The 22148-nt window shown below is 52.5% G+C and overlaps 1 protein-coding gene across 1 annotated transcript in view; it reads right to left on the bottom strand.

Annotated features, from left to right (window-relative positions):
- Positions 1–22148, bottom strand: part of PRR12 (proline rich 12) — a 35835-nt gene that overhangs the window by 1120 nt on the left and 12567 nt on the right. The window contains exons 7-13 of the mRNA XM_034946289.4: positions 10732–10848; positions 10372–10505; positions 9090–9562; positions 4809–4934; positions 3841–3938; positions 334–480; positions 124–219 (exon numbers count right to left, since the gene is read on the bottom strand). Of these exons, the coding sequence (XP_034802180.2) occupies positions 124–219; positions 334–480; positions 3841–3938; positions 4809–4934; positions 9090–9562; positions 10372–10505; positions 10732–10848 (1191 nt within the window). The remainder of the gene's footprint in view (positions 1–123; positions 220–333; positions 481–3840; positions 3939–4808; positions 4935–9089; positions 9563–10371; positions 10506–10731; positions 10849–22148) is intronic.

Genomic DNA, 22148 nt, shown 5'->3' with positions numbered 1-22148 from the left:
AGACAGAAGGACCTGAACTCTTGGGTCTGAGGCAGGACGGGGCTGGGCTTGGACCCTCGGATCCCAAGAGGAAGTCAGAAAGGTTGGAATCCCAGGGCGATGGGTGCTGTGGGTGGGGCTCACCTGGTCCCGGCAGCGCAGGAAGGTGTGGTATTTATAGTGGTGGAGCGAATGGTAGAGTGTATAGTATCCCGACTTTTCCAGCTCAACCTTGAACTCCTGGGTAGGAGTGGAGATACCTCAGCCCCTCCAGCCCGGCACTTGGCAGCCCCTCTCCTCCCTTCCCACATACCGCCGGCACTCCCCACTCCCAGCCCCAGCCCCAGTGCCCACCTGGGCTCTGACCACGCTCCTCTTGAGCTTGCTGAGCGTCTTGCGGTTGTAGGGTTCCCCGGCGGGCCGCAGCCGCACAGCCCCCTCTTCCGGAGAGCCCTCCCCACTCTGCTCCACTTGCAGCTGTGGGAACGTGTGCAGAGCATCCTGCGGGAAGCCAATGGGTCAGCTGGATGCCGCCCTGGATCCATAAACCCCAAACCCAACAGCCAGGTCTCAGATCCGTGCCTCAGTTTCCCCCAGGCTGCAGATCAGGAGAGACAACTAGAGTCTCCTCAAAGGACAGAGGAGGCTGGGCCTGACCAGTGATGCTTCCACTGTGCCTTCTGGCCTGGCTCAGATTCTCAATGTCACCCAAAATTCTACCCCAGAATTCCCAGCCCCATCCTAACCATCTACCCCAGAATTCCCAGCCCCATCCTAACCATCTATCCCAGAATTCCCAGCCCCATCCTAACCATCTATCCCAGAATTCTCAGCCCCATCCTAACCACCTACCCCAGAATTCCCAGCCCCATCCTAACCACCTACCCCAGAATTTTCAGCACCATCCTAACCACCTACCCCAGAATTCTCAGCCCCATCCTAACTATGTATCCCAGAATTCTCAGCCCCATTCTAACCACCTATCCCAGAATTCTCAGCACCATCCTAACCACCTACCCCAGAATTCTCAGCCCCATCCTAACCACCTACCCCAGAATTCTCAGCCCCATCCTAACTATCTATCCCAGAATTCTCAGTCCCATCCTAACCACCTACCCCAGAATTCTCAGCCCCATCCTAACCACCTACCCCAGAATTCTCAGCCCCATCCTAACTATCTATCCCAGAATTCTCAGTCCCATCCTAACCACCTATCCCAGAATTCTCAGCACCATCCTAACTACCTACCCCAGAATTCTCAGCCCCATCCTAACTATCTATCCCAGAATTCTCAGCACCATCCTAACCACCTATCCCTGAATGCTCGGCCCCATCCTAACCACCTACCCCAGAATTCTCAGTCTCATCCTAATCACCTATCCTATCCCAGAATTCTCAGCCCCATCGTAACCACCTACCCCCAGAATTCTCGGTCCCATCCTAACCACCTACCCCAGAATTCTCGGCCCCATCCTAACCACCTACCCCAGAATTCTTGGCCCCATCCTAACCACCTACCCCCAGAATTCTCAGTCCCATCCTAACCATCTACCCCAGAATTCTCGGTCTCATCCTAACCACCTACCCCAGAATTCCTGGCCCCATCCTAACCACCCACCCCAGAATTCCCAGCCCCATCCTAACCATCTACCCCAGAATTCCCAGCCCCATCCTAACCAGCTATCCCAGAATTCCCAGCCCCATCCTAACCACCTACCCCAGAATTCTCGGCCCCATCCTAACCACCTACCCCAGAATTCTCGGCCCCATCCTAACCATCTATCCCAGAATTCTTGGCTCCATCCTAACCATCTATCCCAGAATTCTCAGCCCTATCCTAACCATCCCATCTACCCCAGAATTCTTTTTTTTTTTTTTTAAGACAAAGTCTCGCTCTGTCGCCCAGGCTGGAGTGCAGTGGCGCGACCTTGGCTCACTGCAAGCTCCGCCTCCCAGGTTCACACCATTATTCTGCCTCAGCCTCGCGAGTAGCTGGGACTACAGGTACCCACCACCACACCCAGCTAATTTTTTGTGTATTTTTAGTAGAAACGGGGTTTCACCATGTTAGCCAGGATGGGTTGTTGTTGATCTCCTGACCTCGTGATCCACCTCCCTTAGCCTCCCAGAGTGCTGGGATTACCAACATGAGCCTCCGCGCCCAGCCATCTACCCCAGAATTCTAACTCCCGACTAATAACACATACTTCTCAGACCTACTCTAATATCCTACACTGGGATTATCTACCCTAGTGTAACATCTCACCCACAATCCTCAGTGCCAGCCTAACAATCCATCTCAGAATTTGTAGACTAGATTCATATCCTCCAGAGTTTTTATAACCTAATGCTACCCAGAATTTTCCAACCCACCCAGCACTCTACCCACGAATTTTCAGAGTCGCATAACATTCCAGCTTAGATTTCTCCACACCAGTCTAAGAATCCATTCCAGAATTCTCGGTCATCCCAACGTCCCACCCATCATTCTGAGAAAACTACTATCTCACTCAAAATTCTCAGAGTCATATTAATATCTCTCTCTCTCTCTCTATATATATATATATGTATGTGTTTTTTTTTTTTTTTTGAGACAGAGTCTCGCTCTGTCGCCCAGGCTGGAGTGCAGTGGCACGATCTCGGCTCACTGCAAGCTCCGCCTCCCGGGTTCACGCCTTTCTCCTGCCTCAGCCTCCTGAGTAGCTGGGACTACAGGCACCCGCCACCACACCCAGCTAATTTTTTTGTATTTTCAGTAGAGACGGGGTTTCACTGTGTTAGTCAGGATGGTCTCGATCTCCTGACCTCGTGATCCATCCGTCTTGGCCTCCCAAACTACTGGGATTACAGGCGTGAGCCACCGCGCCCGGCCTGTTTTCTTTTTTTTCTTTTTTGGAGACAGTCTTGCTCTGTCGCCCAGGCTGGAGTGCAGTGGTACCATCTTGGCTCACTGCAAGCTCCACCTCCTGGGTTCAACTGATTCTCCTGCCTCAGCCTCCAGGGAAGCTAAGACTACAGGTGCCCACCACCACGCCCAGCTAATTTTTAATTTTGAGTAGAGACAGGGTTTCACTTTTTTTTATTTTGAGAGAGCCAGGGTGGTCTCGAACTCTTGACCTCAGGCCATCTACTGGCCTTGGCTTCCCAAAGTGCTAGGATCACAGGCGTGAGCCACTGTGCCCGGCCTTCCTGCGTATTTTCTAAGACTAACTTCCCACCAGCCATCTCAGCACCAGCCTAATAGCCTATCCCAGAATTCTTAGTACCAGCCTAGAATCCATCCCAGAATTCTCAGAATCACTGCAAGTCTTCCAGAATTCTCAAAGCCAGAATAACATTCGATTCCAGAAGTCTCAGTTACCCTAACATTCTATCCCGGAATTCTCAGTGCCACACTAACATCCCAACCAGAATCCTCAGAGCCAGTTTAACACTGGATTTCAGAGCCCTGATATTCCATCCCAGAATATCCCAGAAGGGAAATCATACAGATGACTTAACACTGAAGCCTGGGATCCTAATAGCCTGCATTGGACTCACAAAGAAGCCATCGGTCCAGTGCCCACTTTGGGTGCAGGCCTAGTCTATGTTTGGCTCCACACTTGTTCTCCGCAACAACAGCCCAGCCTTTCACAACCACCCCTCTGCTGCCCCAAGGCCCACAGCTCCTCCCCACATGGGCTTCATGGCTGTTGAGAACCCAGAGATCTCCTGACAGTCCTGCCCTCAACTCTTCTCCCATCTGAGCCCAGAAGGACGATCTCCTTCCAGGATCACCCCCGCCAACAGCGGCCGACACGTACATGTCTTCTCCATGTGGACCCTGGGCCCCAGACACCCCCTGCCCAGACCCCCAGGCACCTGCAGGGCTGGGCTTAGCGACAGCCGCTTCAGGACTTTCTTCTTGTGCTCATTCAGCAGGCCGTCTATCTTCCGCATGGGGGGCAGGTACAGCTCGTCTGATGGACAAGGACATGGTATCAGGAAGGCCACAGCCTCACAAAGCACTGGGGCCAAGGTGGGGTCATGGAGTCTGGGTCCCCAAATCCCCTTCCCACTCAGAGACAAAAGTACAGGCCCCAGCCCCCTCCTCCTTCGGACCCAGGAGTCCAGGCCCCAGCTCCCTCCTCCCTCAGACCCAGGAGTCCAGACCCCCAGCCGCTCCTCCCTCAGACCCAGGAGTCCAGACCCCCAGCCCCTCCTCCCTCAGACCCAGGAGTCCAGGCCCCAGCCCCTCCTCCCTCAGACCCAGGAGTCCAGACCCCTAGCCCCTTGACCCCCAGCCCCTCCTCCCTCAGACCCAGGAGTCCAGGCCCCAGTCCCTCCTCCCTCAGACCCAGGAGTCCAGGCCCCAGTCCCTCCTTCCTCAGACCCAGGAGTCCAGACCCCTAGCCCCCTCCTCCCTCAGACCCGGGAGTCCAGTCCCTCCTTCCTCAGACCCGGGAGTCCAGGTCCAGCCCCTCCTCCCTCAGAACCAGGAGTCTAGGCCCCCAGCGCCTGCCTCCTCCCTCAAACCCAGGAGTCCAGGCCCCCAGTCCCTCCTCCCTCAGACCCAGGAGTCCAGGCCCCCAGCCCTTCCTCCCTCAGACCCAGGAGTCCAGGCCCCCAGCCTCTTCTCCCTAGGACCCAGGGACCTCCTCCCTCAGACCCAGGACTCCAGGCCCCAGCCCCTCCTCTCTCAGACCCAGGTCCAGACCTTAGCTCCTCTTCCCTTAGACTCAGGAGTCCAGACCCCAAACCTCTCCTCTCTCACATCAGGTCCAAGCCCTCAGCACCTGCTCCCTCAGACCGAGTCAGCCCCCACCCCTCCTCCCCAGGCCTCAGCTCACCATGCGTGTCCTCCAGGGCCTGGATCATGTCTGGGTCAAGTGCTGTGCTCACCAACATCTCCACGTAGCTCCGGTACATCTCCCGCATCGCCCTGGTTTTGAGCAGACGCCCAGGTACTGCCCGCTCTGCAGAAAAGACAGGACGCAGGCTCGTTATCCCAACTTCCTCTGAGACCACCTGTGTGGCAGACACTGTTCTCAACACTGGGGACCGGAAGAGAAATCCCTGCTTTTGGGAGGTCCAAGTCCGCTAGGGAAGATTGACAGGCAAGCGCCAGTGCCATGTGCTCTTGTGGCAGAATCACAGGGACTACAAGAAGCTCAGAGAAGGCCAGGCACAGTGGCTCACGGCTGTCATCCCAGCACTCTGGGAGGCCGAGGCAGATCACCTAAGGTCAGGAGTTTGATACCAGCCTGGCCAACGTGGCAAAACCCTGTCTCTACTAAAAATACAAAAATTAGCCAGGTGTGGTGGCACACGCCTGTAATCCCAGCTACTCGGAAGGCTGAGGTAGGAGGATGGCTTGAACCCAGGAGGCGGAGGTTGCAGTGAGCCAAGATTGTGCCATTGCACAGCCTGGGTGACAGAGTGAAACTCGTCTCCAAAAAAAAAAAAAAAAGCCAGGCATTGTAGCCCATAAAGTGCTGTGGCCTGCAATCCCAGCACTTTGAGAGGCCGAGGCAGGCAGATCACCTGAGGTCGGGAATTGGAGACCAGCCTGACCAACATGGAGAAACCCCATCTCTACTAAGAAATACAAAATTAGCCGGGCATGGTGGTGCATGCCTGTAATCCCAGCCACTCGGGAGGCTGAGGCAGGAGAATCCCTTGAACCTGGGAGGCGGAGGTTGCGGTGAGCCAAGATCGCACAATTGTACCCCAGCCTGGACAACAAGAGCGAAACTCCGTCTCAAAAAAAAAAAAAAAAAAAGGGCTGGGCATGGTGGCTCACACCTGTAATCCCAGCACTTTGGGAGGCCAAGGCAAGTGGATCACCTGAGGTCGGGAGTTCGAGACCAGCCTGACCAACATGGAGAAACCCTGTCTCTACTAAAAATACAAAATTAGCCGGGTGTGGTGGTGCATGCCTGTAATCACAGCGACTCGGGAGGCTGAGGCAGGAGAATTGCTTGAACCCAGGAGGCAGAGGTTGCAGTGAGCTGAGATCGCACAACTGCACTGGCAACAAGCCTGGGCAACGAGAGCAAGACTGTCTCAAAAAAAAAAAAAAAAAAAAAAAAAAACAAAACTCACAGGAGGCATCAGACTCACCCTTGTTCAAGATCAAACAAAGGCTGAGCCTTGAGTGATAGCTCAGAGCACTTAATTGTGGCTTCACGTAAGTCTAAAGCAGCAGCATTGTTGGTTTCCAAAAGAGGGTATCCAGGGAGGTCAGATCATAAAGGGGCAAGGCTGAGGGACGAGATGGGAGCTGGCATTGCACAGGTCAGTGCAGGCCAGACCACACTGGGCCTCCAACACCAGGCAGAAAGGGCAAGGGCTTTTTCTGGTGGGTACTAGGGAGCCATGAGAGAGCTGAGAGCAGGGAAGGGGTGAGTGTAAGCATAGAAAGATCCCTCCTAAGCCAAGCAGGGGACAGACTGGAGGAGTGAGGCTGAAGTCCAGGCTGATGGACCAGGTAGGAACGAATGGAGGTGGGGCAGGGCTGGAAGCAGAGGACGAGGCTGAGCTGGGCAGGCCTGGGAAAGGGTGGAGGGGATGGGGGCGGACAGGGCTGGGAGCTGCCCAGCTGTGGGGGCGACAGGCAGAAAAAGAAAAGAGGAAGGCCGGGTGCAGTGGCTCATGCCTGTGATCCCAGCACTTTGTGAGACTGAGGCGAGTGGATCGCCTGAGGTCAGGAGTTCGAGACCATCCTGGGCCAACATGGTGAAACCTCATCTCTACTAAAAATACACAAATTAGCCGGGCATGGTGGCACACATCTAGTCCCAGCTACTTGGGAGGCTGAAGAAGGAGGATCACTTGAACCCAGGAGGTGGAGGTTTCAGTGAACTGAAATTACACCACTTTGCACTTCAACCTGGGTGACAGAGTGAGGCTCTGTCTCAAAAAAAAAAAAAAAAAAAGAAAAGAAAGAAAAGAAAAGAAAAAGAAAAGGAAAAGAGGTGAGGATGGCTCCTGGGAAGTCTGGTCAGGTGACTGTGTAACCAGAGTCCGGTCCCTAAGATAGGGAAGCCAGGACACGGAGCTTGATGGGATTTGGGGGTGTTGGGGAAGGTCTGTGGGGTGGCCAGGGGCAGAAACAGGGCTTGGGCTCACTGAAAGGGGTCATGACCCCAGCAACAAGGCAAACAGCTGGTCAACAAGAGAGAAGGAAACTGGGACCCTGGACAACCCTGAAAAAGAGCCATTCATTCATTCGTTTGTTCATTCATTTATTGAGACGGAGTTTCCCTCTGTTGCCCAGGCTGGAATGCAACGGCGCAATCTCAGCTCACTGCAACCTCTGCCTCCCAGGTTCAAGTGATTCTCCTGGCTCCGCCTCCCGAGTCGCTGTGATTATAGGCATGCACCACCACACCCGGCTAATTTTTTTATTTTTAGTAGAGACGGGGTTTCTCCATGTTGACCAGGCTGGTCTCAAGCTCCTGACCTAAGGTGATTTGCCCGCCTCGGCCTCTCAAAGTGCTGGGATTACAGGCATCAGCCACTGTGCCCGGCCGCTTTTATTTTCTATACATCTCCCTGCTATATCAGGGCTTTGATGGAAAGAGAATTCCGCCTTCCTCATTTGACTCGCTAATTCTAATCTCTGTTAAAACAGCTACCCCGTACTGTGTGGCCCTGACCAGGTATCATCACCTCTTGGTGCCTCAGTTTCTTCATCTTTTATTTATTTAAGAAGTTATCCTTAGAGACAGGGTCTAATTCTGTCACCCTGGCTGGAAAGCAGTGGTGTAATCATACCTCACCATAGCCTTGAACTCATGGGCTCAAGTGATCCTTCTGCCTCAGCCTCCTGAGTAGCTGGGACTACAGGCATTCGCCACCTAAGCCCAGTTAATTTTTTAAAATTTGTTCGTAGAGACGGGGTCTCACTATGTTGCCCAGGCTCATCTCGAACTCTTGAGCTCAAGTGAGTCTACCACCTCAGCCTCCCAAAGTGGAGGGATTACAGGTGCGAGCCACCACACCCAGCCCCCATCTTTAAAATGAGGATAATTCTACCAAGCTATCTCACGGGGTTTATTAGGTAAAGGTCAAGTAAGCCTGTGTGCAAATGTTTAAAATGATTTCTGGTACATAGTAAGCACTCAACAAAAATCAGCTGTTACCCTTACTGTACATATGTGAATATATATTTTTGTTGTTGTTATTGTCATCACTAACCAGACTTTTTTTTTTTTTGAGACGGAGTCTTGTTCTGTCATCTAGGCTGGAGTGCAGTGGCCTGATCTCAGCTCACTGTAACCTCTGCCTCCCGGGTTCAAGTGGTTCTCCTGCCTCAGCCTCGTTGAGTAGCTGGGATTACAGGCACACGCCACCATGCTGGGCTAATTTTTGTATTTTTTAGTAAAGCCGGGATTTCACCATGTTGGTCAGGCTGGTCTTGAACTCATGACCTCAGCTGATCCGCCCACCTTGGCCTCCCAAAGTGTTGGGATTACAGGCGCGAGCCACTGTGCCCGGCCTAACCAGACATCATCATAAGCACTGAGGATGTGGCAGTGTGCTGGGCAGACATGGAGTAGACAGGTAGTGTCTACTAAAGATTGGCACTCTCCTATGAGCTTCGTCTATTATGAACCCATTTTACAGGTGAGGTCACTAAGGCACAAGAGGTTATGCCTCTTTCTCAGGGTCACCCAGGGCCTCACAGGAAACCCCACCATCACAGAGCCTCCAGGACAGCCGCCTAGTCCCACATCTTCCTCAGCCCTCAAATCTTGCCTATTATGAGGCAGAACACAACACTGAAGAACAGAGTTCGAGGGACCCTGGGCTCAGTTGCAACTCTGCTGGGCACCCAACACAGACTGTGCTGCCCTCTCTTGGAGCCTCAGCTTCCTCATCTGTAGATGAGGATAACAGTATCTACCTACTAGGATGGGTGAAAATTACACAAGTTAACATCCATCAGCTTCTTAGAAGGCAGCCTGTCGTGTAGTGAGATGCCCCGTGACTGTGAGCTACTGCCATTATCTGTAACATACTGGTTCTTACTGTCCTGCCGAGGCTACCTGGAGCCCTCTGGACAGCCCTCACCTGTGTCCCTTTCCCACCCACCCCTGCAGCCCTGAGGCTGCCTAGGGCCTCACCGTCCTCGCTGGGGGCTCCAGGGGAGGACTCCGAGTCCGAGGAGCTGCCTGGTGGGCCCCCGCCTGCTGCAGCATTGCTGCCTGCCTCCTTCAGCCATTTCTTCCTCTTCTTAGGGGGCGGTTCAGCCTTCACCTTGGTAGGCCGGGCTTTGGGCAGCCGGGATGTGGCAGGTTGTCCCGTGGCGAGACTCCGCTCTGGCCGTGTCTGCCGTCCGCTGGTGGCCCGCTCACCCCGCAATGGCCGCTCTCCACGCGTCACCTTCTCCTTCTCCTTTTCCTTCTCAACAGGCCGCAGGAGGGAGGGCTTCTCGGGGGCAGGGGGCTCAGGCATGGCCGTCTCAGGAGTCTGCTCTGGGGGCTTCTCAGATGTCGTCTTTTCAGGGGTCTCAGGCTTGGGAGGTGGTGCTGGGGCCTTAGGGGGAGGTGCAGAGCTACCCCCAGCAGATGCGGGGTTCTTGGTCTGCCCAGAGCGTCTAGAAGGGAACAGAGAAGGGACTGTAGTCAGCAGCCCCCAAGAATCCAAATTCTCCTCAGGGCCCCTGCTCAGTGCCCTAGGCACAGGAATAGCTTCTCTCATACTGTCCCCTCCTCTCTCTGGTCTCTGTTCCCTCCCTCTCTGGGACTCTGACCCCCCTCCCTCTCTGGGTCTCTGACCCCCTCCCTCTCTGGGTCTCTGTTCCCCTCCCTCTCTGGGTCTCTGACCCCCTCCCTCTCTGGGTCTCTGACCCCCTCCGTCTCTGGGTCTCTGACCCCCTCCCTCTCTGGGTCTCTGACCCCCTCCCTCTCTGGGTCTCTGACCCCCTCCCTCTCTGGGTCTCTATTCCCCTCCCTCTCTGGGTCTTTATCCCCCTCTTTCTGGGTCTCTGTCCACCCCAGGTCTCTGTAGCCTTCTGTGAGTCTCTGTCCCCTCCCGTCTCTGGGTCTCTGTCTCCCTTTCTCTGGATCTTTGTCCTCCCCCATCTCTGTCCCTCTTTTTCTCTGGGTCTCTGTCTCCTTCTGAGTCTCCGTCTCCCTCATGCGTCTGGTTCTCTGTTCTCCCGTCTCTGGGTCTCTGTCCCCCCACCTCTGGGTCTCTGTTCCCCTCCTGTCTCTGGGTCTCTATCCCCCCTTCTCTGGGTCTCTGTCCCTATTTCTCTCTGGGTCTCTGTCCCCCTCTCTCTCTGGGCTCTGTCTCCTCTCTCTGTCCCCACCCCCCACTCTCCAGCCTTCTCTCTTGCATGCCGCATCCCCATGCCTGTCGGCGCTACATACTACCTGCCCCTGTGTCCCCCATGGTTGGTACCTGACTGGCACTGGGGGCCGATGCCAGGGTTTCCGAGCACAGACCCTCACGTAGTCCTTCTTATTGACATTTTCCAGGAACTTTACATAGAGGCGCTGGTACCGATTTTTTGCATCCCCAAAATACCCCAAATACTATGGGGAGAAAGAGGCACATGAGGAAATTCTTCACACTGCCCAGCCAGATGGCCAACACCCCCGTGCCCTGGACCACCATGGCAGCTGCTTGGAGCCTGCTGGCAGCAGGGGGCCCCCTTCCAGATACACTGTGGAGTGAGTCACAGCCACACTAAGGGGAACCCCAGCTCCTAGATACCACGCCCCGGGGCCCCCAAGTCCTTGGTCCCCTTTGCAGGCTTACATTACTGGTGGCACAAAACTGCCTCTGGCCATCCTTGATCTCCGGAGTGAATTTCTGCAGAAGGGCCTTCTGGACTCGCCAGATGGGTGGGGGTTCACGCCCCGTCTGCAATGCCAGCTGAGGAGGAGGGGTGTGGTGAGGCCAGCAGGGTCAGCCCTCATTCCTAGACCTACTGCCCCTACGCCCTGGCCCACTGGCTTCCCTCACCATCCCCTTAGAGAAAAGGCAGACACGTCAACAACAAATATCTTCTACCCCCATGATGTGTTCAGCTCTGTGTACAGCTTGAACTTGACCCTGTCGCCTCCTGCCCACCCAGTACCCTGGATTGGGCTGCTCGTTCTCAGGCTGTAGAGTTTGAGTCACTATTGCTTTACGGGGTGAAAGCCCAAAACTTCCTGTGTGACTCAGAGTAATGACAATCTTTGAACACCGCCTGCTATTTACTGTGCTGGACAGGAGAGTACGGTTGTGAGCAAGACGTCCTGTTGTGGTCTGACTGTCCCCCCACATAATTCTCTTTTTACTTTTTCTTTTTTTGAGACGGAGTTTTGCTCTTGTTGCCCAGGTTAGAGTGCAGTGGCGCAATCTCAGCTCATCGCGACCTCCGCCTCCCGGGTTCAAGCCGATTCTTCTGCCTCAGCCTCCTGAGACACTGGAATTACAGGCATGCGCCACCACACCCGACTAATTTTGTATTTTTAGTAGAGACGGGGTTTCTCCATGTTGGTCGGGCTGGTCTTGAACTCCCGACCTCAGGTGATCCACCCGCCTCGGCCTCCCAAAGTGCTAGGATTAGAGGCGTGATCCACCAAGCCCAGCCAAATCTCTGTTGCTTATAAGCCACCCAGTCTATGGTATTCTGGTATAGCAACCTGAGGAGTCTAAGACACTGAAAAAGCCTTCTCAGGTAATAACAGAGGTAATGAGACAGACAAGCAAATAAACAAAACAGGGTGAGTTTGTGGCCTGTGCCAAGAACAGGCAGGTGAGGTTACCTGAGACCATTTCACCAGCATGTCCACAGCAGGGAAGACAGAGCAACAGGAAGGCTCCCTATCTCTGCTCCCCCTGCCCCACAAACACCTGAACACCAACCACCACCACCTTGCAGTTTGTGTGTGCCCCAGCTGGGCGATGGCAACTGATGGACGTGAGTCACACTGAGCATGTGACCTTGAGGACTAAAAGGGCAGCAGAGGCGCCAAATATGGACACAAGAAATAATAGTACAAGTCATAAATGTCCTAATGCCAATTCCCTGGACACTACAGAAGCCTAGAGGAGGGGCCTCAGATTTTTTTTTTTTTTTTTTTTTTTTTTGAGATGGAGCCTCAGTTACCCAGGCTAGAGTGCAGGGGCGCAATCTCGGCTCACTGCAACCTGCACCTCCTGGGTTCAAATGACTCTCCTGCCTCAGCCTCCTTAGTAGCTGGGATTATAGGCACCTACGATACCAGGCTAATTTTTGTATTTTTAGTAGAGAAGGGGTTTTTGCCATGTTGGCCGGGCTGGTCTTGAACTCCTGACCTCAGGTGATCCACCTGCCTCGGCCTCCCAAAGTGCTGGGATTATAGGCATGAGCCACCGCGCTTGGCCTCAAATTTAAACTGAATCCAAGAATGCTTCCTGGAATAGGTGACGGATGCCAAAAAGAGTCCCTGGAAGGAACATGTCTTTAAAAGGGGGGCCAGGCTGAGTGCAGTGGCTCACACCTATAATCCCAACATTTTGGGAGGCCGAGGTGGGATCACTTGAGGTCGGGAGTTTGAGACCAGCCCAGCCTACATGGTGAAACCCCACCTCTACTAAAATACAAAAATTAGCCAGGTGTGGTAGTGCGTGCCTGTACTCCCAGCTACTTGGGAGGCTAAGGAAGGAGAATCACTTGAACCCGGGAGGTGGAGGTTGCAGTGAGCTGAGATCACAGCACTGCACTCTGGCCTGGGCAACAGAGCAAGACCCTGTCTCAAAAAGAAAAAGCAGCAGCTTGAGGAAGCCATTGGAGCATCTTGTCAGCCCAGGGAGACCACCCCTACCTCTGCTCCCTCCCACTCCCGGTGTCGGCGACCTCTCAGGAAGCTGTTGACACTGTAGCTAGGATCAGACCCTCTGGCTAGCACATTCTCACTGGGCTTGGTACCTTCCCTCAAACCACTTTTCCTCCCAGCATCCCCACCCCACACCCAGTCATCAGGCCTCACCCTGACTTCAGCCTTGCCCGTTCCCCAAACAGGGCCAGTCAATCCCCAAGCCCCACCCATCCTGCCTCTCATCATGTCACTCATATCACTGACCATGCCAACTGCCGATTACTAGAAAAGTGGCCTGGCCCACAGCCTCCTACTCAATGGTTCCATACCCACAGCTGATTGGAGACTTGACCTGGGGAGCTCACTAGCAAGCTTTTTTTTTTTTTTTTTTTTTTGAGACACAGTCTTGCTCTGTCGCCAGGCTGGAGTGCAGTGGCGCAATCTCGGCTCACTGCAACCTCCATCTCCTGAGTTCAAGTGATTTCCTGCCTCAGCCTCCCGAATAGCTGGGACTAGAGGCACACGCCACCACGCTCAGCTAATTTTTGTATTTTTAGTGGAGACGGGGTTTCACCATGTTGGCCAGGATGGTCTCGATCTCTTGACCTCATGATCCGCCCGCCTCGGCCTCCCAAAGTGCTGGGATTACAGGGGTGAGCCACTGTGCCCGGCCTGTTTTTTTTTTTTTTTTTTTTAGATAGAGTTTCGCCTAGGGTGGAGTACAGTGACGTGATTTCAGCTCACTGAAATCTCTGCCTCCTGGGTTCAAGCGATTGTCCTGCCTCAACCTCCCAAGTAGCTGGGATTACAGGCACCTGCCACTAGGGCCAGCTAATCTTTTGTAGTTTTAGTAGAGGCAGGGTTTTACCAGGTTGGCAAGGCTGGTCTCAAACCGCTGACCTCAGGTGATCCACCTGCCTCGGCCTCCCAAAGTGCTGAGATTACAGGCGTGAGCCACTGTGCCTGGCCTTTTTTGTTTTGTTCTTTGTTTTTGTGAGACCCTCTCAGTCCGTTACCCAGGCTGGAGTGCAGTGGCACAACCATGACCATAGCTTACCTATGGCCTCCTAGGCTCAAGTGATCCTCCTGCCTCAGCCACCTACCCACCAAGTAGCTGGGACTACAGGTATGCGCCACCACTCCTGGATAATTTTTGTATTTTTTGTGGCAATGGGGTTTCATGGCCAGGCGCAGTGGCTCATGCCTGTAATCCCAACGCTTTGGAAGGCCGAGGCAGATGGATCACCTGAGGTCAGTAGTTCAAGACCAGCTTGGCCAACATGGTGAAACCCCGTCTCTACAAAAATACAAAAATTAGCCGGGCATGATGGTGCATGCCTGTAGTCCCAGCTACTCGGGAGGCTGAGGGGACAATCACTTGAACCTGGGAGGCAGAGGTTGCAGCGAGCCAAGATTGTGCCACTGCACTCCAGCCTGGGCGACAGAGTGAAACTCCGTCTCAAAAAACAAAACAAAAAAAAGGCCGGGCGCAGTGGCTCACATCTGTAATCCCAGCACTTTGGGAGGCCAAGGCGGGTGGATCACGAGGTCAGCAGATCGAGATCATCCTGGCTAACATGGTGAAACCCCGTCTCTACTAAAAATACACAAAAAATTAGACGGACGTGGTGGCGGGCGCCTGTGGTCCTAGCTACTTGAGAGGCTGAGGCAGGAGAATGGCGTGAACCCAGAGGCGGAGCTTGTAGTGAGCTAAGATAGCGCCACAGCACTCCAGCTTGGGCAACAGAGCGAGACTCCATCTCAAAAAAAAAAAAAAAAAAAAAAATAGGAACAGGGTTTTACCATGGCATGCCCAACTCCCAGGTTCGTGCAAACCTCCCACTTCAGGCCTCAATGTGTTGGGATTACAGGCGTGGGCCACTGCACTCAGCCACTGACCTCATCTTGGCCCTATAGGCTGAGCAGAACCAATCAGATTTTCTTCTGAGAAACTGAACTGCGACGAGCTAAGACATGTGGTGTAAGCAGTGCGGATGTAAGCCACTGAGCTACACTCAGACTCGATATTAATGAGAAAACTGCAGGGTCCCAGGCTGGGTGCGGGGTGGCTCGCATCTGTAATCCCAGCACTTTGGGAGGCCGAGGAAGGCGGATCACCTGAGGTCGGGAGTTCGAGACCAGCCTGGCCAACATGGTGAAACCTTGTCTCTACTAAAAATACAAAAATTAGCCAGGTGTGGTGGCAGGCGCCTGTAATCCCAGCTACTCGGGAGGCTGAGGCAGGAGAATCGCTCGAACCTGGGAGGCAGAAGTTGCAGTGAGCCGAGATCGCGCCATCGCACTCCAGTCTGGGGGACAAGAGCGAGACTTCGTCTCAAAAAAAAAAAAGGAAGAAAAAGAAAACCGCAGGGTCCCATTGACAGGGGAGTCCGTCCCAGGACAGAGGCTGTGGACAGAGTACTATCCAGGCTTGAACAACTCCCCAGTCACTTCCCTACTGGCCAGGGGCTCTAAACGGCACAGAGCCTAATGTCTTCATCAGCATCCATGGAACTCACCCCTGCACCCAAGTCCAACATGGCTGGGCCCAGCCCACCGGCCCAGCCTCAGCATTCACTGTCCAGCCATTCAACACCTTGCATCCCTGTACACCTCAAACACAGCGTGCTTTCCCTCACCACAGGGCCTTTGCACAGCTGTTTCCTCTGCCTGGACAACCCCAACACCATACTCTTCTCCATCCAGCAAATTTTTTTTTTTTTTTTTTTTTTGAGACAGTCTCACTCTGTGGCCCAGGCTGGAGTGCAACAGCACGATCTTGGCTCACTGAAACCTCCGCCTCCTGAATTCAAGTGATTCTCCTACCTCAGCCTCCTGAGTAGCTGGGATTACAGGGACTCGCCACCATGTCCGGCTAATTTTTGTATTCTTAGTAGAGACGGGATTGCACCATGTTGTCCAGGCTGATCTTAACCTCCTGACTTCAAGTGATCCACCCACCTTGACCTCCGAAAGTGCTGGGATTACAGATGCGAACCACCATGCCCAGCCAACTTTTTCTTTTTTGAGACAGGGTCTCACTCCGGTTGCCCAGGTGGGAGTGCAATCGAGCAATCTTGGCTCACTGCAGCCTTGACCTCTCAAACTCCGGTGATCAGCCTCTAGGGTAGCTGGGAATATAGGCATGTGCCACCACAACTGGCTAATTTTTTGTATTTTTAGTACAGACAGGATTTCGCCATGTTGACCAGGCTGGTGTTGAACTCCTGAGCGCAAGCGATTCACCCACCTCAGCCTCCCAAAGTGCTGGGATTCCAGGCAGGAGCCACTGTGCCCAGTCTCCACCCAGTGAACTCTTACATGCTTGGAGTATACACGCTGCCCAGCCCTTATGACAACCCCAACAACAGTCCCAGTTTACAGACGGGGGAAGGAGAATGGGCTAGCCTGGCCCTGTCAATTCAGCAGGTCGTTCCCACAAGTGGTTCTTGAGCTTTTGAGATTGATTTTTTTGTTTGTTTTTTTTTGAGACAGGGTCACATTCACTGTCACCCAGGCTGGAGTGCAGTGGTGTAATCATGGCTCACTACAACATCAACTTCCTGGGCTCAGGTGATTCTCCCACGTCAGCCTCTCCAGTAGCCGGGACTACAGGTGGGCACCACCATGTCTGGTTAAGTTTTTTTGAATTTTGTGTAGAGGCCGGGCGCGGTGGCTCACGCCTGTAATCCCAGTACTTTGGGAGGCTAAGTCGGGCGGATCACGAGGTCAAGAGATCAAGACCACCCTGGCCAACATGGTGAAACCCCGTCTCTACTAAAAATACAGAAATTAGCTGGGTGTGGTGGCACTTGCCTGTAGTCCTGCGCTACTCGGGAGGCTGAGGCAGGAGTCCCAGCTACTCGGGAGGCTAAGGAGAAGAATCGCTTGAACCCGGGAGGTGGAGGTGCAGTGAGCAGAGATCGCGCCATTGCACTCCAGCCTGGTGACAGAGCGAGACTCCATCTCAAAAAATAAAAAATTTAAAAAAAAAAGAATTTTGTGTAGAGACAGGGTCTCACTATGTTGCCCAAGCTGGTCTCAAACTCCTGGGCTCAAGTGATCTGCCGGCCTCAGCCTCCCGAAGTGCTGGGATTGCAGGTTTGAGCCACCATGACTGGGGTGACATGTCGGCTAGAGCACTTCAAATGTGGCTGGTCCAATGGATGTGTTCAACGAGTACAAAGTATTCACAGGATTTTGAAGTCTTGGTATGCAAAAAAGAATGTAAAACCTCTTAACTTTTCATTTTAGTAAAACATCATTGACAGTTTTTCTTTTACTTTTTTTGAGCCTCAGTTTCACGCTTGTTGCCCAGGCTTGAGTGCAATGGCGTCATTTCGGCTCACTGCAACCTCCGCCTCCAAGGTTCAAGCGATTCTCCTGTCTCAGCCTCCTGAGTAGTTGGGATTACAGGTGCCCACCACCACGCCTGGCTAATTTTTATATTTCTAGTAGAGATGGTGTTTCACTATGTTGACCAGGCTGGTCTTGAACTCCGGACCTCAGGTGACTCACCTGCTTTAGCCTCCCAAAGTGCTGCGATTACAGGCGTGAGCCACCACGCTTGGCCAACAGCTTTTCTTTTTTTTTTTTCTTTTTGAGACAGGGTCTCGCTCTGTCACCCAGATTGGAGTGCAGTGGTACGATCTCGGCTCACTGCAACCTCCACTTCCCAGGCTGAAGCGATTCTCCCACCTGAGCCTCTCAAGTAGCTGGGACAACAAGCACATGCCACTATATCTGGCTAATTTTTCTTATTTTTTTGTGGGGGGGAGGGTTTTGCCATGTTGCCCAAGCTGGTCTTGAACTCCTGACCTCAAGCAATCCACCCACCTTGGACTCCCAAAGTGCTGAGATTACAGGCATGATCCACCACGCCTGGCAAAAACATCATTAATAGTTTTTATTAATTACAAGCTGAAACTCTGTGTGTGTGTGTGTGTGCACACGCACATGACAGAGGCTCACTCTGTTGCCCAGGCTGGAGTGCAGTGGTGCAATCATAGCTCACTGCAGCCTCGACCTCCGGGCTCAAGTGATCCTCCCACCTCAACATCCCAAACTGCTGGGATTACAGGTGTGAGCCACCGCATGTAGCCGAAATAATACTTTCAATATGTTAGGTTAAATAAAATGCATTCCTATGGCTAATTTCTTTCTTTCTTTTTTTTTTCTTAAAGGCGGGGGCTCACAATGTTGCCCAGCCTGGTCTGCAACTCCTGGGCTCAAACAATCCCGCCTCGTCCTCCCAAAGTGCTGAGATTACAGCACTTTGGCCACTTATGGCTAATTTCACCTATCTTTTTTATCTTTATAAACCAGGAATGAAAACATTTAAAATCACATATATGGCTCAGGTGATATTTATATTGGATTGCTGTTTTTCTGGAATAAACAATGGTCTATGGCTTGTTTTTGTAGGGGCTTTAAGAGTGGTTTCTACCAGCCTGACCAACATGGTGAAACCCCATCTCTACTAAAAATACAAAAATTAGCCAGGCATGGTGGCAGGTGCCTGTAATCCCAGCTACTCAGGAGGGTGAGGCAGGAGAATCACTTGAACCCAGGAGGTGGAGGTTGCAGTGAGCTGAGATTGTGCCACTGCACTCCAGCCTGGGAGACAAAGCGAAACTCCATCTCAAAAAAAAAAAAAAAAAAAGAGATGGTATAAAAGAAAAAAATGGGCTGGGCACAGTGGCTCATGCCTGTAATCCCAGCACTTTGGGAGGCCAAGGTTGGGGGGCGGGGGGGGGCGGCGCAAATCACGAGGTCAGGAGTTCGAGACCAGCCTGACCAACACAGTGAAACCCCTAAAAATACAAAAATTAGCCTGACGTGGTGGCACGCGCCTGTAATCCCAGCTACTCAGGAGGCTGAGGCAGAAGAATCGCTTGAATCTGGGAGGCGAGGGTTGCAGTGAGCCAAGATTGCGCCACTGCACTCCACCCTGGGAGACAGACTGAGACTCCGTCTCAAAAAAAAAAAAAAAAGAAAAAAAAAAGTCCAGACACAGTGGCTCACACCGGCAATCTCAGCACTTTGGGAGGCTGAGACGGGAGGATTGCTTGAGCCCAAGAGTTCAAGACCAGCCAGGACAACAGAGTGAGACCCCAGTCTCTACTTAAGGAATAAAAAAATTTGCCAGGCATGGTGTTGTATGCTTGTAGTCCTAGTTACTTGGGAGGCTGAGGTGGGAGGATCGCTTGAGCCCAGGAGTTTGAGGCCTCAGTGAGCCATGATCATGCCACTGTACACCAGCCTGGGTGATAGAGTGAGGCCCTGTCTCAAAAACACACACAAAAAAATAATAATAAGTGGCAGAGATTTGAGTCAGTCAGGTTAAACCAAAGCTGGGCTCTTAACTATGCCAGCAGCCTGCCCCATCTCTAGGCCCACAAATGAGTCCCCAAGGTCTGTACATTTGGCAAAGGAGTGGGGCTTTGCCCCCATTATAATGCACACTCAAGTTGTATTTTAAGCATCTGAGTCCTCGCCTGGCCCCCTCCCCTGCCCCGTGCCAGCTGGGAGGTGGTGTCAGGTGGCCCTGGCTCCAATCCCAGGTTGGCACTGGCCAGCCGACTGACTCCCTTTCTCTGAACGTGAACTTCCCCATCTGTAAAATGGGGGTGGTCAAGGTCCCTGCCCCAGGGCCCTGTTCATTTGACCCAATGCTGGCTCAGCTGCGTTTGACTAGAACGTACATGGTGCATGGCTGAGTCGGGGATAAGAATATGGGTTCCTGGCCGGGCGCAGTGGCTCATGCCTATAATCCCAGCACTTTGGGAGGCTGAGGCAGGCAGATCACCTGAGGTCAGGAGTTCGAGAGCAGCCTGGCTAACATGGAGAAATCCCATCTCTACTAAAAATACAAAATTAGCCAGGCATGGTGGCACATGCCTGTAATCCCAGCTACTTGGGAGGCTGAGGCAGGAGAATCGCTTGAACCCGGGAGGTGGAGGTTGCGGTGAGCCGAGATCGCACCATTGTACTCCAGCCTGGGCAACAAGAGCGAAACACTATCTCAAACAAACAAAAAAAGAATACGGATTCCTAGGGCCAGCAGGACTGGGTGTGGATCCCAAGCTACAAAAGCCTGGGAAGGCTACTTTATCTCTCTGTGCCTTGGTTTCTTTCTCTATGAAATGAGAATAGGCCAGGCACAGTGGCTCATTCCTGTAATCCCAGCACTTTGGGAGGCCGAGGTGGGTGGATCACCCGAGGTCAGGAGTTTGAGACCAGCCTGGCCAACATGGTGAAACCCCATCTCTACTAAAAATACAAAATTTAGCCAACCATGGTGGGATCCTCTGTAGTCCCAGCTACTCGAGAGGCTGAGTTATGAGAATTGCTTGAACCAGGGAGGTAGAAGTTGCAGTGAGCTGAGATCACGTCACTGCATTCCAGCCTGGACAACAAGGGAGACCCTGTCTCAGAAAAAACGGGCATAGAAATCCCCAGTCAGAAGGACTTTTTAACCTGTGTGAGCCTCAGTTTCCATCCCTGTAAAACGCTACTAGTAGTCTCTATAATCAAGTTTATTTTATATAAAAAGATAAAACTTGGATGGTGGTGACGGTCATTTAACAATGTCAGTATTCTTTTTTTCTTTATTTTTTTGAGACAGAGTTTTGTTCTTTTAGCCCAGGCTGGAGTGCAGTGGCGTGATGTTGGCTCTCTGCAACTTCCGCCTCCCAGGTTCAAGCAATTCTCCTGCCTCAACCTCCTGAGTAGCTGGGACTACAGGCGCCTGCCACCATGCCCGGCTAATTGTATTTTTAGTAGAGATGGGGTTTCATCATGTTGGCCAGGCTGGTCTCGAACTCTTGACCTCAGGTGATCTGCCCGTCTTGGCCTCCCAAAGTGCTGCAATTACAGGTGTGCGCTACCGCACCTGGCCTACGATGTCAATATCCTTTTTTTTTTTTTGAGACAATCTCGCTCCCTTGTTTTTGGTAGATGTGAGGTCTTGCTATTTGCCTAGCTGGTCTCAAACTCCTGGCCTCAAGTGAGCCTCTCACCTCAGTCTCTCAAAGTTCTGGGATCACAGGTGTGAGCCACCACTCCCGGCCTGCTCTATTATTTACTTTTCCCACAATGAAATAGATTGAAATAACACAGGAAAAAATACATTTGAGTTTGCCTCAAAAAACACACTTAAGAAGAAAGTGTAAGGCCGGGCGCGGTGGTTCATGCCTGTAATCCCAGCACTTTGGGAGGCTGAGATGGGTGGATCACAAGGTAAGGAGTTCAAGAGCAGCCTGGCCAAGATGCTGAAACCCCTTCTCTACTAAAAATACAAAAATTAGCCAGGTGTGGTGGCACTTGCTGGTAATCCCAGCTACTCAGGAGGCTGAGGCAGGAGAATCGCTTGAACCCGGGCAGCAGAGGTTGCAGTAAGCCGAGATTGCGTCACTGCACTCCAGCCTGGGCGACTCCGTCTCAAAAAAAGAAAAGAAAAGAAAAGAAAAAAGTGTAATGATAGTTATTATCCTTATAATTAATAATTAATTCTTCCCATAATTTCTCCATGTCACATCGAAGATTAAATTAAAACAACATCCAGGACTAAATTATTATTATTATTATTTTTTCGAGATGGAGTCTTGCTCTGGTGCCCAGGTTGGAGTGCAGTGGCACAATCTCAGCTCACTGCAACCTCCCCCCTCCACCCCAGAGTTCAAGTGATCCTCCTTCCTCAGCCTCCCGAGTAGATGGGATCACAGGTGCGCCCTACCACACCCAGCTAATTTTTTGTATTTTTAGTAAAGACGGGGTTTCGCCATGTTGGCCAGGCTGGTCTCAAACTCCTGACTTCAAATGATCCACCTGCCTTGGCCTCCTGAAGTGCTGGGATTGCAGGCATGAACCGCCATGCCCCGCCAAGATGAAATGTCACACTGTACACGAAGGGCCAAACAATAATCCTGTATCATAATCAGTACAATCAATGACAATGATTGACATGGAGAATGGCCTTGGCGTCCATGCCACCATCAGGGTGAGAATGGGCTGACCTCCTGAGCACCTGCTCGGCCGCATGCCCTGTGCAGAGCACTCCATGGGCACCTGGTAACACCTACCCCTGTCAAGTGCCTTGCACATTAATCCTCTGATCCAACTCTATTTGTCCAGTGAACCCAGTACAGTAGAGGCCAGCAAACTTTATTCATGATGAGCCAGAGATATGTTTTGCCATTGAGGGCCAGCTAACTACCCAGCTCTCTGCCATATGGGAAAAACAGCCATAGACAACATGTAAATGAATGGGCATGGTTGTGTGCCAATAAAACTTTATTTGCAAAAACAAGCAGTGGGCTGGATTTGGCCTAGGGGCCATAGTTTTCAAGCTCCTGCGGTAGACAAACTGGAAGCAGTGAACAG

Source organism: Pan paniscus, chromosome 20 (genome assembly GCF_029289425.2).
Source record: "Pan paniscus chromosome 20, NHGRI_mPanPan1-v2.0_pri, whole genome shotgun sequence".
Classification (NCBI taxonomy): Eukaryota; Metazoa; Chordata; class Mammalia; order Primates; family Hominidae; genus Pan; species Pan paniscus.
This window is presented reverse-complemented; position numbering and strand designations above follow the sequence as displayed.